Source organism: Carex rostrata, chromosome 13 (assembly GCF_964058835.1).
Source record: "Carex rostrata chromosome 13, lpCarRost1.2, whole genome shotgun sequence".
Classification (NCBI taxonomy): Eukaryota; Viridiplantae; Streptophyta; class Magnoliopsida; order Poales; family Cyperaceae; genus Carex; species Carex rostrata.
In genome coordinates, this window is record NC_135930.1 from 5,439,299 (window position 1) to 5,455,069 (window position 15,771).

The 15,771-nt window shown below is 31.9% G+C and overlaps 2 protein-coding genes across 3 annotated transcripts; one reads left to right on the forward strand and one right to left on the reverse strand.

Moving 5' to 3' along the window:
- The first annotated feature begins 2,120 nt into the window (after positions 1-2,120).
- On the forward strand, positions 2,121-4,397 carry LOC144564642 (B3 domain-containing protein Os03g0622100-like). 2 transcript variants are annotated; one of them, XM_078314246.1, is made up of 5 exons: positions 2,121-2,373; positions 2,674-2,797; positions 2,885-3,136; positions 3,540-3,787; positions 3,924-4,397. In XM_078314246.1, the coding sequence occupies exons 1-5, from the start codon at positions 2,296-2,298 to the stop codon at positions 4,182-4,184; spliced, it is 963 nt and encodes a 320-aa protein (XP_078170372.1). In that variant the 5' UTR covers positions 2,121-2,295; the 3' UTR covers positions 4,185-4,397. The 2 variants fall into 2 exon arrangements, with proteins under 2 accessions (XP_078170372.1, XP_078170371.1); XM_078314245.1 differs by having other exon boundaries at positions 2,674-3,136.
- Positions 4,398-6,357: 1,960 nt separating this feature from the next.
- LOC144564031 (uncharacterized) lies at positions 6,358-12,229 on the reverse strand. The gene is made up of 11 exons (XM_078313524.1): positions 12,077-12,229; positions 10,777-11,188; positions 10,529-10,682; positions 10,295-10,399; positions 9,640-10,003; positions 8,131-8,203; positions 7,980-8,050; positions 7,806-7,875; positions 7,374-7,513; positions 6,914-6,983; positions 6,358-6,728 (listed from the first exon to the last, which is right to left on the reverse strand). The coding sequence occupies exons 1-11, from the start codon at positions 12,197-12,199 to the stop codon at positions 6,586-6,588; spliced, it is 1,725 nt and encodes a 574-aa protein (XP_078169650.1). The 5' UTR covers positions 12,200-12,229; the 3' UTR covers positions 6,358-6,585.
- Between the last annotated feature and the right edge of the window lie 3,542 nt (positions 12,230-15,771).

Below are 15,771 nucleotides of genomic sequence, written 5' to 3' on the forward strand. Positions count from 1 at the left end.
TTTGCAGCCATATGTGTAACAAGTAAAAAGGATGCTACAACGGGTTGAATTGGTGAACTGTAACACTTGCACACATTTCAATATTTCAACCGGTCACAGACTCACAGCTGACCCCACTGACAAAATACATTAGCCTTATTGTCCGAACGAATCAAAATAGTCCACGTGGGACTAAATGGAGGAGAAGAGCGTCTTTATGCCGTTGGATTTGGGCAAGGGGATTGTTGGAGGGTAATCAAACCGTCAGATTACGTATTACGTATCCGCGCCAATGTTTCTATTTAATCAAATTCTGAATGCCTTGTAAAAATACTAATTACGTATCCACGCCATACACCGAGAATTTTTAATTTTATAAAAAATATTATTACATAATAAATGATAACATATAAAGAATTATGCATTTTTCGATAGTATAGATGGATCTGAACAAAAAAAATTGGATCTAAAGACTAATTAAAGTGTTTGTTTGTTTCTTCTTCTTTTTTTCTTTTTTGAAAGAGTGGATGAGTATTTTTAAACAGAAAAAGTGACTGATTTTTTTTTAAATAAAAAGAGTGCTGGGATTTTTCCTGAAACAGTTGCTGATTTTTTTTATTTAATAATAAAAAACCTCATCCTCGGGCACTTTAATATTTGTATGCTGATTTGCATACAATTTATAAACTTGTGTAAAAACATGATAGCATAAAAGTAAAATATTTACTTTGCTTAGATCGATTGATTTTATAACTAATCTGACCTTTTTCTAGAATTTTTGTACGTACCAGAAGACTCCAAAAACAAGCATGATGAGCAAATTGTGTTAACACATGGGCCGTATTATTACAATACTAGAATTTGCAACATCTTTCACAGAATTCAGATCCACTGCATTACCTGACCGTGTAAAATGAAATCTGGATCGTCTGTTTATTGTTTGTCTGATACGAATCTCAAAACAATTCAACTATAATCCAAATAGGCACTTTCTTTTTGCATGGATTAAAAAATAAAGCTCTTACTAATAACTCTTCATGATGTACTAAATTTAGTATCCACACAAATGAGTCGCCATGTACTTATCTACATAATAATTATACCTGAGAATTATAATATTGAGGAGGATTCAAATGTCTCCATCATATCTTTATTTTTAAAAACTTTAATAACTAAAAATTTGAAACTTAAAAGTCAAAATAAAACCGTTAGTTATGATCTATATCATTTTATCTATGCACATGTAAAATATTACAACATTTCAATTTTGTTTTGGTTGTCATCAATAGATTGTAAAAAATGTACTAATGTGGATAATTTCTAGACATTAATTTTTCAATTTATTAATTCATGTGGAAACAAAATTGAAATGTAATAATATTTTATGAGTATATTGAGAAAATAATATAGATCACATTTAACGGTTTTATTTTGACATTTATAATTTTAAATTTTGAGTTATATAAATTTTTAAAAATTGAGGCATGATGCAGGCACAAAAAATGGAGGCATTTGATATGCATAATTAACAAACAGTGTCAAAATTTATATCTAGCGTACTATTTATTTACCTACAGTGCACAGTTATTTTCTTTTTTAGTTTTCCATTTATACATATTAAATAATCCAGCAGGCTCTACTCGCCAGTCCGCGTAATAATTTCAAACCAATGTGAATATTGACAACAAGGGGAGTTAACAAAACATAAATATAGACGTAGATTAAATAAAAATAGTTTACCAAAATATGAGTTCACAAACATTTTTAAATAACATTAACACGAAGGGACAACGAAAATAAATTATTTTACATCATATTTTCCTTTTATTTAATAATTATTATTTTTCTTTTTTAAAAAGTGATGAAACTGAGAAAACATCAAAGTTTGAAACATAATACAAATAATTATTCATTGTCCTTTTTCATGAAAGCGAAAGGATGGTCAGAGAATATGGAACAGAGCCACAGAGGAAAGGGTTTCTTTCTTTTTATTTTTTCTATTTCCTTTTACTGAAAGTAGAAGTAAACGTAAAGCAGTGATGCTTGAGAACTGTCATACACTTTCCTTGACTGTATAGAGAATAAATGTTCCAGCTAGAATGATACCAAATCTGACAAAGAGTAATTAATGAAACGTTCTCTTGATTCAATATATATTTGGATTCGGTGATTTGTAGTTGATAAGAATCAGTACTTTCATCTTTTCTTGACTCAGTTGTCAAAAACAAGCAAGGGGGAAGAAAAGAAACCAAAGAGAGAGATATAGTGAGCGAGAGAAAAAGGGGTGGCGAATTGGGGAAGAACAAAAGAGAGAACATGAAAAGAGGTAGCGAATTATGTCCAAGAATGAACAAATTTTATGTGGAGATGGATGCTTCATTTATGCATACAATGGCAAGTTCTCTTTTTTATTTTTTATTTTTTACTAAAAGTCATTTGTGCCCATTTCATTTCAATCGATCTCATCGAATCTTAGCTATACATGCACATCTGCTTCCATGTCCCTATAAACTAATATCTGTGTATTACACTCAAGCATATTACAAATACAACGGCAAGTTATTCCATATATATATCTTTTTAAATTATACTGTCTCCTTGATAGTTTTTTACTTTTCCCTCAAACTTTTAGTTCTTCTCACTTAGCTGCCAATGACAAATACTGTTTTTATCTTCTTTCATGTAATGTTGCAGAATATTCCAAAGAAGTTTGCAAAAATGTTCAAAGGATCCGAAAACATTAAACTTGAAGCTCCAACAGGAATTACTTGGAAAGTGAAAATGATCAGGTCAAACAACACATTCGCTATGCGATCTGGTTGGAAAGACTTTGTAACTGGTAATAAAATAGATAAAAATGATGTTTTAGTATTTACATACAACGGTAACTACTCATTTGAAGTAGAAATCTTTGATTCAAGTGGATGTGAAAAAGCTGCTCCCGTCTCTGCAAAAAAAGTGAAGACGGATATGGAGTCAGAGTCGAACAACAGTTCGATACGAGTAATTGATGCATCTCACCGCAAGGTTAAGAAAGAGAACATATCTTTATCTTCATCCACCAACAGTGATACTGAATCTTCTCGCGATATTTCATCTTGTGCCGCTCGATTGCTTGTTAATAGAGAGAGGATTTGTTGTAAGAGGAAACAAACAGGTAGGTATATATTTGTAAATATTTTTGAAAAAGAAGGTAGATCAATATATAATATGATAGTAGTACTGTAACTGAAAACTTCTATTATTTGTGATATGGAAAGAAAGCATTTATGTCCCCGGGCTTCCAATAAAAAATAAAATTAAAGAAAGAAACATTGAGCCCTAAATTTCCGGATTGCTCTAAACATTGACCATATTATTTAATTTCGAATTAAATAATATTCGAAATTATCCTGATTGCTCTAACATCTACATCCATTAAATTCACTTGTTCTTGATTAGAAAATTATACAAGCTGAAATGCTGCAAGATTCTGCAATTTGAATCCTAATTTTTTTTTTTTTAATCTCCATATTTTGAAAGATAACAAGAAATGAACTTGTGCCATTTTCTTGTAACAGATTTCGTAGAAGAACCAACCGAGATTGAGAGTGATGCAGGAAATCACAGAACTGTCAGAAAAAGAAAAAGAAAGGAGAATAGAGATGAGAAAGCTGCCAGGCTATATGTCGTACCCCGCAAGACCCGTTTGACAGAAGCTCAAAAAGAGATTGCTAATTGGATGGCCCAAAAAACTCAAAAGGGTAGTGACTTGTTTGTCAAAATCTTGACTCCCTCAAATATTCATACATGCAAGACTTGTGTACTGGTACGTAAGCATTTTTTTTTTCATTTTCTGCAGTTATGTATTTAATGGAGAAAACGTTTGTGGGAGATATGAATGTCAAGTACATATGCAATCAATCTTACTATCTTTTTGTATAATGTTGCTATATATGTACCAGAATTTACCTGATGGCTTTGCGTGCAAAGTTCTTCGAAGAAAAAAGAAGAAGATTACTCTGTTACCTGCAGATTTGGATAAGGGAAGCAATATATGTACTGCAAACTACTGCAAGAATGAAAGTATCAGATGCATAGGTAAAGGTTGGCGTGAATTTACATGCATTAATGGATTGAAGCAAGGGGATCTTTGCCTTTTTGAACTAAGGAAGAAAGACGAACGAGGAATTCTGACCATGGTAGTGCATTTTAATCATGAATAGGTAAGACATATATAACAATTACAGTTTGTTTGCTAAGTAATCCCCTGTTATTTTGCACTTAGAACATTGCTTGTTGATTACTTGTGGAAGTAGCAAATCGATCGGATGTAATTTGCAATGCTAGCTCATGTGTTATATGCATCTGCAATGGTAGCCCTTGTGTTATATAAATGTGACAGTAATACATATGTTTTTGTGTTATGCGTGATAACTAATTATTAGTTGTAATTGTCAGACAAACTAGATATAATGATGACGGTGTTCATTGCATAGTTGACATGCCTTAATTATTATTAGTGACATTCAATTGAGCCAAAAATGCTAGCAAGTTCAAAGCAAGCAAACCCAAAATTATTATTGCATAATAATTTGTACAATTATTTACTTCATATGTGTCAGTGAGTTAACTGCATGTAATTGTTAGCTTGTTACATACAAGATAGCATGAGAGCATGAGGTCTCATTAATTTGGGTTTGTTCAGTGCTATGTTGTAGGTTGTCCTATTAATGCAACCTTATTACAATGCCATCAGTACAAGTTTCCAAATATCTATTGATCCTCACGAACTAAGCACCATTGACCGTTAAGAGCAAATCCTTGACAGTCTCAATATACACATTGTGCTCGCGTGTTTTGGCAAACAGAGATCATTAATTGGTAGCCAGAAGCCTAGAACCAATGAAAGAACACTGAAAGAGATGAAGCAAGATACGAAGAACTAAATCTTATGCTACATCAAAAACAGAATTGCCCACCTGGCAATCCCTTCAATCTCAGATAATCTTTTTCAGAAGCAAATTCAGATAAACAAACCTTCTTTTGGTCGACTGTTTTACCCAACTCCTCAACTAGGTGTCATTTACTCCTTTGAATCACAAGTAATGCACCACTACATTCACAAAAAGTTGAAAACATAATTAGGTGAAAAATTAGAATGATGTGATTGAATAAATCTCTGCGTGTGTATATATACAGCAATATATATAGCATCTTTAGAGAGATTAAAATTTGCATTTAAACCAAAAAATTCTACCAACAAATCAAAGTCTTGTTGCGTACAAATTTATTAAAATTAACACAATTGTTTATAAGACAACATAATTAGCCAAAAAAAAGTATTTTATTAAGATATTCGAGAAAATCAAAACAATTGACAAAATTTGATCAAATATTAACCACAAAGAATACCCAAAATATATCAAAAGGCTATATACAAAAAATTTCAATTGGCACTGTTTCGAGTTCTACAAAAAAATCGAAGTGCATGCATCTGACATTCCGACTAGGAATAGTCGAACAGAGGCTTTACGAATCAGACTTCTCTAGGACAGGATAAAGTGGCTCGATATTTAAATTAGATCCTTAATTTATTATTATTTTATAACGAGATAGATCTGATATGATGGTTAAGAATAATTCAATCCGCACCCAATCCATCAGCTCAAAGATGAACAATATTTGAAACTGCATCAATCCAATCTATCAGCTCCAAGTCAACAATCATTAAATTCGCATCCAATCCGATCCATTTAGACTTAAAATTGCATTTAAATACATTTGTTTTTTCCTGTTACTTAAAAGTACTTATCGGTTGTTAAAACTCTGCTATCTATGAAGGAATTACAATAATGCATGAGTCATTAAATATTTTTCAGGAGTTTGTTTAATATGTTATTTAGGTAATCTTTAACTTATTTGAATGTGTCATGTTAGCTATTTTGTGTGGTATATAGTAACATCATTGTAAAACAAATTCTCTAAGGAGGAGATGGTATAAAAACTTTTCATTTCTTTAATACAATCGTTAATGGACAACAAATCCGTTCACCTCAAAAAAAAATTAAAAAAATCGATGTTTTCACCTCATTTTTCTTGAATAAACATCCCAAAACAGACTAAATCTGACTTACTACAAAATAATACAATGTTGTGAAACTAAATTATTTGCAAAAAGACTTGCACGCACATATAGAATATTCCATTCACATGAACTCATTAAGCTTGTTTTTTTTATAGAAACCATAGTCTTATCCTATATTAAATTAATACAGCCATATAAAAGTATACTTTTTAATTATTTTGTGCAAGATTAAAGAGTAGGAAAAACCAATAATTTATTTTTATTAATTTTCATTATTGATTATTTTTTATCCTTTGATATTGTCAATATATATAGTCCGGCTTATGTCATAAAGTGATAATTTCAACCTAAGCTATATTGTCAAGAGTTTGACACCTCACACGACTTCGCAGCCTCTGTGAAGGATTCCACAAAAATAAAAATAAATAATTACTAAATTGGACAATTGTTGTGGCAATAGATGATCTGGAGACATGACGTGGTACCAGTAAAATACATCAAACTGAGAAATCCTAAACATTGGCATCAAGGAACAAACCCTAATCTTCCTCCATTTCATGCAATTTCTTCATCAAAAACAAAGCTGCATGTTCCCTCGCCTCATGAGGATTCTTCCTCAAGTCGCTCTCGGCCATGCAATTAATAATCTTGCTTTTAAGTGTTGCACTTGCCATGTATAATCCTACAGTAAAAAAATTTCGAAGTTTAAAGTAACTCGAAATTGCTGTATAGGCCCTTGGTATCGGGCCCATTTAAGACCGATACAAAAGATGCTTACGCACAAAAAATCCATACAAGAATGGATATGTAGGTCAAAAAATGAGAACTATTTTTTCAAGTAATAAATTGGGTCTGTTTTGATCATACCATTGGATATTAGATGCACTTGGTATCTTGGTAATGCCAGTTCATTATCCTTACAGAAGTCGTCCAGTAGCTGTCATAATTTGATATAAATGAAAAGTCAACCTCTTTGTCATAGGAATACACAAGAAAAATCATGGAATTATGTAAAATAGTAAACTAAGATGAAAGCAACAGCAAGAGAGTATTTGAGCTTGCTATGTCATGAGAAGTTTCCTTTAAAAGTTTGAATGGATAAATGTCAACCACTCAAAGTAATTTCTTTTAAAGGAATCGTTCCTTTGTTTCTCCCTTATTTATACAGAATGAGCTGAAGTAAAAAGAGGTGTTTTGGCATCTCTTGGACACAAATGGAAAAGATAAAGCTACATGTATTAGTTTTAGCATATTTCATATGATTTACAAGTACATATATGATAATTACAATTTTCAAAAATACCAGTAGCTTCACCAAATGAAATACCTGGCATGAACTCCTGCACTTGAATTTCTTCTTTTTGTTTGGATTTAGACATTCATCAGAGGCATTAAGCTGGCCTCCACTCAGAATTGATTTTTCCCACCTTTCTACTATTTTCTCCACATCTGGTGTCATCTGTTCTTCTACAAATATTAAGAAAAAAAGTAAATAAATAACAAAACTGAGCCATTACGTAGAAATGAGGTCTGCAAAGTTTTCTAGAATGACAATCTCAAAAATCTCAATTTGGAAAAGAAAGAAAAGTAAAAGAAGAAAACAAAAGGAGGCCTTCGTCATGCACCAGACTTGACTGATATGGTAAATTATATCTGACATGGTAATTCTTAATGACTGTAATATGCTTGTCAATTTTAACATAAGAGTGAGAAAATTGTGTATAAATACAAAGGGGAAAAGTTATAATTATAGAAGTACCACATCTAACGGTCTCTATGTCCATCTCACACTGAGCAATCTTATCTCCAAGCTTCCGATGATTTTCACACTGCAATATAAAGCCAAAATTATACTTCAATATTGGAACCAAATGAAAAATAACACAAATTATAATGAAGAATATATAAAAATGGGTAAAATAAATCGACTAACCAAATCATCCCTTATTTTCATCAGATGAGATACGCACGATGGAATATCTTTCATCACAAATGGAACTATCTCTGCAATAAGACAATTGTTTTATAACATTCGATTATTGTCTTATTTCTTGCAAACAATGGTAGAAGAATATTATATATACCTTGCTTAACATAGGTTTCATTGATTGCCCTTTTTGTTGGAGTGCATGGATTTGAGTTTACTGTCATTAGTTCCTAAAAAGGAAGAAAAAGCAACAAAAAGGCATTACAAAAGGGATACGTGCTCATAAAACATCATAAATATAAACTAAAGCATGTCATCCCAACTTATGTGACAGTTTTAGTATGTTATTTGCATGATCAGGTCCAAAGCAAGCATTAGGGTATAATTTTACGTGAAGGCATGATCTAAAACAAATGGCCAACAGAATAATATCATGTCAAAAAAGGTACTCACAAGAAAAAATATAAAGCCCTTTTATGTACTACCTTTGCATCAGGTCAGCTACAGTTTAACAGTTATGGTACCATACAGACAAAAATTTTATTAGTAAGAAATAAAATAATAATAAAAAATCGGATCAGACGGAAATGATTTTGAAGAATAGCAAATATGTTGTTGTTCGACAGCTTAAATGTAATGCTCTTACTTTTTCACTGAGACAACCATCATAATTTATTTTATACTTTTTACCTTGTCAGTGGGGTACCATAGCAGTTGACTAAATTTAACGCCTAATTTTATTAGCAAGGTGTACCATAAATTGTCAGTGGGGTGCCATACCAGTTGTCAAATATGCAAGTCATGCTTTTTGAGGCATTACTAATTTACTATGCTGAACGGAAAATTTGTTCCTGAGTGGAAGGTTTGATTGAGGTACTTTGACACATTGAGAGTTTAATTGAAGTTAAATCATGTTGAACTTCAGCTTACTTCATGCTTGCACTTACATATGCAAGTTAAAGCAATTCAACTGAGATGGTGAGGAACCTCTGTTACATTGCAGTTGGATCATTTATACATTTCATTTTATTAATTGTCATCTCTAGACAGTAAATTGACTTTGGTTTTGGTGTGAGCTATACAGATATGCAAATGGATGTTAGAGATATGAGCTTTTTTTCTGACAAATCGTTTGATTGTGTAATTAATAAAGGTGCGTATGTGCACTTATCTCTGTCTCTCAATGTGATACCAGTTAAAATTTCTTTGATTATATAAGATAAACTGAAATGAAATAATGTAATAAAAGAATATCATAATAAGTAACAGAAATGCCAGCACTAATTTTTGAAAAAATATGGATTCATCCTGTTCCGTTATTATCAACAGTGTTAGCACAAGACTTATATGGAATGGTACTGTTGACTTTATGGCCAATATTTTTGGTGGGAAGCTAAATGTTTCCAAGAGAACATAGAAAAACAATTAATATAAGGTGGTTACCAACAGCACTACTGGTACGAAAATGTCATATAATCGTTCTCACTATTCTTATATGTTAACTAATTTTTATCTTATTTATTTCCTTACCTTAACTGGTAAAAATTTGAGTTACTTTAGGGGGATCTGGACCCTTACCTTAACTGGTAAATCAGATACCAGTCATGTTTAACAGCTGTACCAGTATCGGCATACCAGAATCAATTTAATCCTAACTTAAACATACCTTGTTTGTGTTAGCATTCTCTTGTTTAACATCTTTCGTAATTTCTTTAGCAATACCATTCTCTCTACTGCTATTACCAACTCCTGCTTCTAAATTTACTGGTTTCAGAGTACCATTTCTAGAAAGCTCACGAATAGATGTGACATTCTTTAGAGAGCAATTGTTCGAGGGTCCCACAAAGATACCACAGGGCACAGTAATGGAGGGGTTGTGCTCTCTTTTGTTGTCAGGATTGTCATTTCCATTTTTGCACATCTCCCTCCGATATCCATTAGATAGTTCCTTTTTTTCTTGAACTTTGTTTGACTTTGTTGGTTTTCCCTCTCTATTTTCAAGCTCCTTTTCTGTGTCGGATGTCAGTTTACTGAGATAAAAAAAAGATAAACAAAAAATTTATTTATCCTCAGCTGTTAGATATTCGAAAATAAAACCAATATAATTGGTACCAAGTTATCATACATAGATAATTCATTTATTACAAGTCCCAATTACACAGAAACAAGAAGGTACCAAGTATCATCTACTTCACATTTAACCCAAATTAGTCTTAATCGAGCATCAGATAAAATATAATTCTCCTAGCACACCTTGAAGTACAATTAAATGTACTCTAATTTTAGTCAAAATCTAGGTCAATACTAGTAAGAACACATACCTCAGCCAGTCAGAAATGATGTCAACGTAAGGCAACAAGAGAAAGAATCGAGCAATTGTCATTTGTTCATGTATTGAGCCGCTTGTAATAACTGGACCCTTCAAACTGCACCAGACATGTTATTTAAATTGTGTTGAAAAAAAAAAAGAGGAACAAGTACACAATTTACTATAAACCAAATACAAGCAAGTAGAAATTAAAAAATTAATAAAAGGAGCAGATTTTGATCACTACTTGTTGAGTACATCTTTTACGGGGATCTCTACAAACTCATTGCCAGCTGGTGGCTTTAAGCATTCCATCAAAAAGACCACTGCCCTTGACTTTTCTTTGCTGAGGGAGTACGTCTCACGACTGTACCAAGTACGTAAATTCGCCAAGTTGAGACCTATTTTAAACAACCAAAACAAAATGCTTCTAAAACTTTCTATATATCAACCAGCCAGTACATAGATCTTAGAATAACACAAAATTTTGCATACCAGTCCGACTCTTTATATTCAAAAGTGTGAAGTTTTCAAGTAAATCCTCAGCCTTGTGTCCCTCTAACTCTATCTCCACAAGTGAAAACACCCCCATGACAAAGGTGTCCCTCTCGAGAAAGCATTTCTCTCTCTTCTCATCAAACAAAAACACCGCTACTTTCTCAACTGGCCACGTTTCCATCGTTCTTGTATTAAGGTCCCACAATGCCTTTGATATGTTGCATGCACGCATGATGGATTTCTCCACCAGAGAGAGATTTTGTATAGGCAAGACGGTTTTGTCCAGGTAAGCCAGGAGGGGTTCATTTCTAATAACAGCCACCTTGCATAAGGTTTCTAAAGAGAGGAACTCTAATTGCGGGCACTGTTTCCGGTGGTAGTAATTGTAGAGAAGTACAACCACATGCATCTGCAATTCAAGAAAAAAAAATATGAATTGCAATTGCTAGAATGTTATATATACATAACTCCTCAAAAACAATACTCTTCGCTTGTCTTTCCCTCTTTTTCAAACAAACATGATATATATTTACAATACTACATCTGGAATTCTGATCACCTCCCAATCAAGTTTCCTGATCTCTGTGGCCAAATGGAAGTCACACAGTTGTGGCCACATGTGATCAGAATTCCAGGTATGGTTTTGTGGACTATTGTGACCAGGCATTAGCTAAAACACTTTTTCGTTGACAGTTGGTGTAAAATTGGAAAAAAAAAAAAAAAAGACAGCTGAATTAAAGCCAATGTGGTATCTTTGCATAGTTTACAGTGAGATTTCTAATTTTGACGATCAATGCTAACCATTTTTGCTCATACCAAGCAGCACCTAACTTTTTTCAGAAATGGCCAAAAATAAAACTTTCATCAGAAAGATTCATAAGTTTTTTTTTTCCCCTTATTTTATCTTTTCCTGTTTTGAGGTGAATATCTTTACACCAAGCAAAACATGATTTTTCTTCAGTTTAAAGCTTCAATTCCTCTGAAGAATATCAAAGAGAAATTTCTTATAAACATGGCTTTTCCTTGTAAAACCTCACAGCCCTGCACTCTTTGCAACTTTCTTTTGATATTATTCCGTCTATATAAGATTTTGTTTCCAAAATCTGGTACCAACTCTTCACTTGATAATACAACTACACAAGTTTTCTATGATAGACGAGCAAAAGAAAAAAAAAAGGAATCATAACTTATTTGTTTGAATTTTGAGGAAAAGACAAAAAGGTTCGCTTTATGAAACAAACAAGCAAGCAAGAAAGTTCGGTTTATGAAACAACAAGCTCGACTCCATCGTACGTACCTGTTTGGCTACAGCTTCTTGCTGAGAAATCGAAGGTTTATGTTTATGATCCATTTTTACGGGGAGGAGAGGTTGAACGAGCTCCTCCATGAGAGCAGCCATAGCGTCTTCCATCGGAACCATCTCTCTCGTTATGTACTGTTAATTAATAGAGAGAGAAGACGAGACGATGGGGAACTGTGAAGACATGAGAGGCATTAAAAAAGGAAACATCTTTCAGAAGATACTGAGGTAAAAGAAATTTTGAGGTTAGATATAGACACTTTAGCACGAATATTAAAGATCCAAGTGCATTCTACCTCGGTCCGGATAGGCCCGGATTCTGATCAGACGGTCTGATCTAAACACCAATATTCTGTAACCTTAGAGGACAAGGACAGTTTATGGTTCCCGAGGTGATGTAAATTTTCAATGAGGTACCTCAGTATCTGCAAAATTAAATTTTGTTTATGAATCATTTCTGATAAATTGTACTGTGTGTTTTGGATTGAGGTTTTGGACCAATAAATCTTGTCTTTTTAAACATGCTTGATAATTATTATAGAGAATTTAACGTTTAAAATAATTCGTAAGTATATGTTAAATATTTCTGTAAAACTTTTTTTTGTACATTCTCTATTAACCATTATATTTTATGAATCTAAACATACAAAAATGAATTAATTTAACTAAATGTACAACGACTTGTACAATCTTAAATCCGATTTTTTTATTGATAAGAAATCATAAAATCAAATAATTAAAAATGAGATCAGTGGGAATATTTTTTTTATAAATAGAAAAACAGTCGTAGGCTATGGCGTCCCTTAGGGACGCCATACAAATATCCATCCATGAAGAAAAGGAAATTAATTATTTGTTAGTAAATTTTGTAGTACTTAGTGAATCAAGTGATTTTTTTTTTATAATGATATCATGATTTTTAGTAAATAATTATTTAGTTTTTAGTTGATTAAATTAAATTATTAACAATGATAATAATTAAATTAAATATTTAGTTTTTAGTAATGATATCCGGAACACGGCACAATACGTTCGAAACACGGTACACGTCACGTGTGTCATGTTTATACATATTGTAAACATGGCACGACACGTCCGAAACACATCAAACATGTTTCAAAGTGTTCGAAACGCGTGTCATGCTATGCCAATACATTAAAAAATTTAGACATGCCATGCTGCATAATACCATAGATGAACACAACACGGTTTAGTAAGTCGTGTTTTGACATATCATGCAAGATTAAGAATAAATTATAATTAAAAATTATTACTAATTTATTTAACCAACTAAAAGCTAAATATTCATTTGCAAAAAATCAACATTTCATTACTAAAAAATCATTTCTTACTTCACTAAGTTTGTAATCAATATATCATAAATATAAAATTTGATAACAAACAAACAATTTATTTATTTTTCCTTTTCTCCATGGACGAATATTTGTATGACGTTCGTAAGGGACGCCATAGCCCACGGCTATCTACCTATTTTTGAAAAATTAGTCCTATTGATCTTATTTTTAATTATTATATTTTTATAATTTTCTATCATTAAAAAAATCGGATCTTAAATAACTCAGAAAAATTTATATCTATTATACAAATTTAGTCAAACACAAATTTAATATAACTTTAATATCATTCTCACATTACATTAATAATTTTACTCTACTCTAGAGTGTCAGTTGTAATAAGTAATTTTACAGGGTAAGTATTCAAAAGATACAGGAATCGAAAAGGGCGCGAAAATAGTGTGAGAGTTCATTCAATGAGCAGGTTTCCCTTCCGTAAGCAGGGAGGTTTCCTTTTTTATTATTTTTTCAGATAGACCTGGTCTACTATTTCTGGAAATTACTGGTCTTGCGCCTGGCTCTTTTGTTGTTTACTGTAAGAAAATAATCTTTCATTGTCTATTACATATCTGTATAGAAAAGTATGTAATGGGTTTCAATGATTGCTCTTTCTAGTGCACTGCACACAGCTGGCCTATTTGAGAGCAATGAAACAGAGAATTCAAACTCTTATGAGTTCTAGACAAATATGTAATGGGCTCACTGATTAGTTTCTTTCATTAGTAACTGGAGATTTCCATTTTTAATACCGATTATGAGTTCTACACAAGGTGACGAGGTAAAAAAAATATCTTTTTTTTACCAAGAGAAACATAAATGTTCCTACTATACGGTGCTTATTTTTTTTTTTAAAATCCTTCGGCCTTTTCTATTATCCATAGTATAATAGTGAATAACATAATTTTTTCATAATATATATTAAAATATATCTACTATTCAAATACAAATAATTGAAATATAACACTATATGGTATTCTTATTCACATAGATATTCAAATATTTACAACTAAAATTTCAAATACGAATCAAATACGGATCAAATATTATCCATACTGTTTTCAAAGCTAGCCTACGGACGTGATAAGAACAAAAAAAAAAAGAGACATCCATGAAATGATTGACATGACAGGAAATAGAAAAAATCGCTATCTGACAGGTAAAAAAAAATATATCCTTGGAGGATGGAGAGTACAGTACTTTGGCATTAAAACAACAACTGTGAAAAAGAAGCTAGTCTTGGTACGCTGATGGCAGGATGTAATGATGGCATTATATACTATTAAAAATGAAAATAAATCTGCTGTGAATTCAAAGAATCACAGGTCTGGAATTTTAAATCCATTCATTCATCTGTTTTGAGATTTGTACATAAAAACTATTTTTTTTAGATCCGTGTATGAAGAGAAATTAATAGATAGATTTGAAATTCAAAGAATCACATAAGATTTATTTCCATAAAAAATAATTACAGTTGTCAATATGCCTTAGTTTCTATTGAAGAAATAAAATTTTGATCTATCTTAATTTTAGCACAACATGTAAGAAATTTTGATTTTATAAATTAAAATCTAATGAATGAACAAGCATGTATTGAGAGGCATTTGTAAGAATGAAATGTCTAAATTTGTTGTTTAGGTATATGAATAATCACTAGATCCGTGCTATATATATCCGTGATTTAAAAATTGATTCAGGTGAATAAATTATAAGATAAACAAATGAAAATTGATGACGTCAAATTATATAGAGAAAATCACTACTTTTTAGTACGAAAAATAGCAAAAAAACGAAAGCAATATAGTTATTATTCCGAATTATTTACCACAAATGTGTTTTTAGGTTATTTAGGTAGGTTTTGTAAAAAGTTACATATGTAGGCCAAAAACGGAAGACAAAATATCATATTTAGGCGATTTTGAAGATTGCGTCAAAATAGAGCATTACATTGAGCATGCAACACCTCATATGAAATGCACAACATGCAAAATAGAAAAAAAAAAAAAAAAAAAAGAAGCAAAAAATCCGCTAAGTCAAGAGCTGTACGGCCTAACCTGAGGCTGTATGCAAATTCACCCAGTAGCCGCACAAACCCATGGATCCAATCTGTGGACTGTCTTGATTGGATTAAATCTTAGCCATTGACGCGAATTCTAAGTAAAATTCTTCTAGAAGGATGCACATACTTCACCTCCAAGTTTGTCGGGCTATTTTTGATTGCATCTACACATCATGGGTGGCCCCATGCCCCCCATGATCTCCACTACTCATCCACCTCTTTAGGAATACTATAAATACATCTCTTGTAATATGATTTAATATGCGTGTTTAATTGTGTTA

Excerpts from the sequence above, each read along its gene's own strand:
- LOC144564642 (XM_078314245.1), top strand. The coding sequence starts at position 2,296 with ATGAAAAGAGGTAGCGAATTATGTCCAAGAATGAACAAATTTTATGTG. Across the intron at positions 3,137-3,539 it reads TTGTAAGAGGAAACAAACAG|ATTTCGTAGAAGAACCAACC; the intron begins GTAGGTATATAT and ends TTCTTGTAACAG. Across the intron at positions 3,788-3,923 it reads CATGCAAGACTTGTGTACTG|AATTTACCTGATGGCTTTGC; the intron begins GTACGTAAGCAT and ends TATATGTACCAG.
- LOC144564031 (XM_078313524.1), bottom strand. The coding sequence starts at position 12,199 with ATGGTTCCGATGGAAGACGCTATGGCTGCTCTCATGGAGGAGCTCGTT. Across the intron at positions 11,189-12,076 it reads AAGAAGCTGTAGCCAAACAG|ATGCATGTGGTTGTACTTCT; the intron begins GTACGTACGATG and ends CTTGAATTGCAG. Across the intron at positions 10,004-10,294 it reads ATCATTTCTGACTGGCTGAG|TAAACTGACATCCGACACAG; the intron begins GTATGTGTTCTT and ends TTTTTATCTCAG.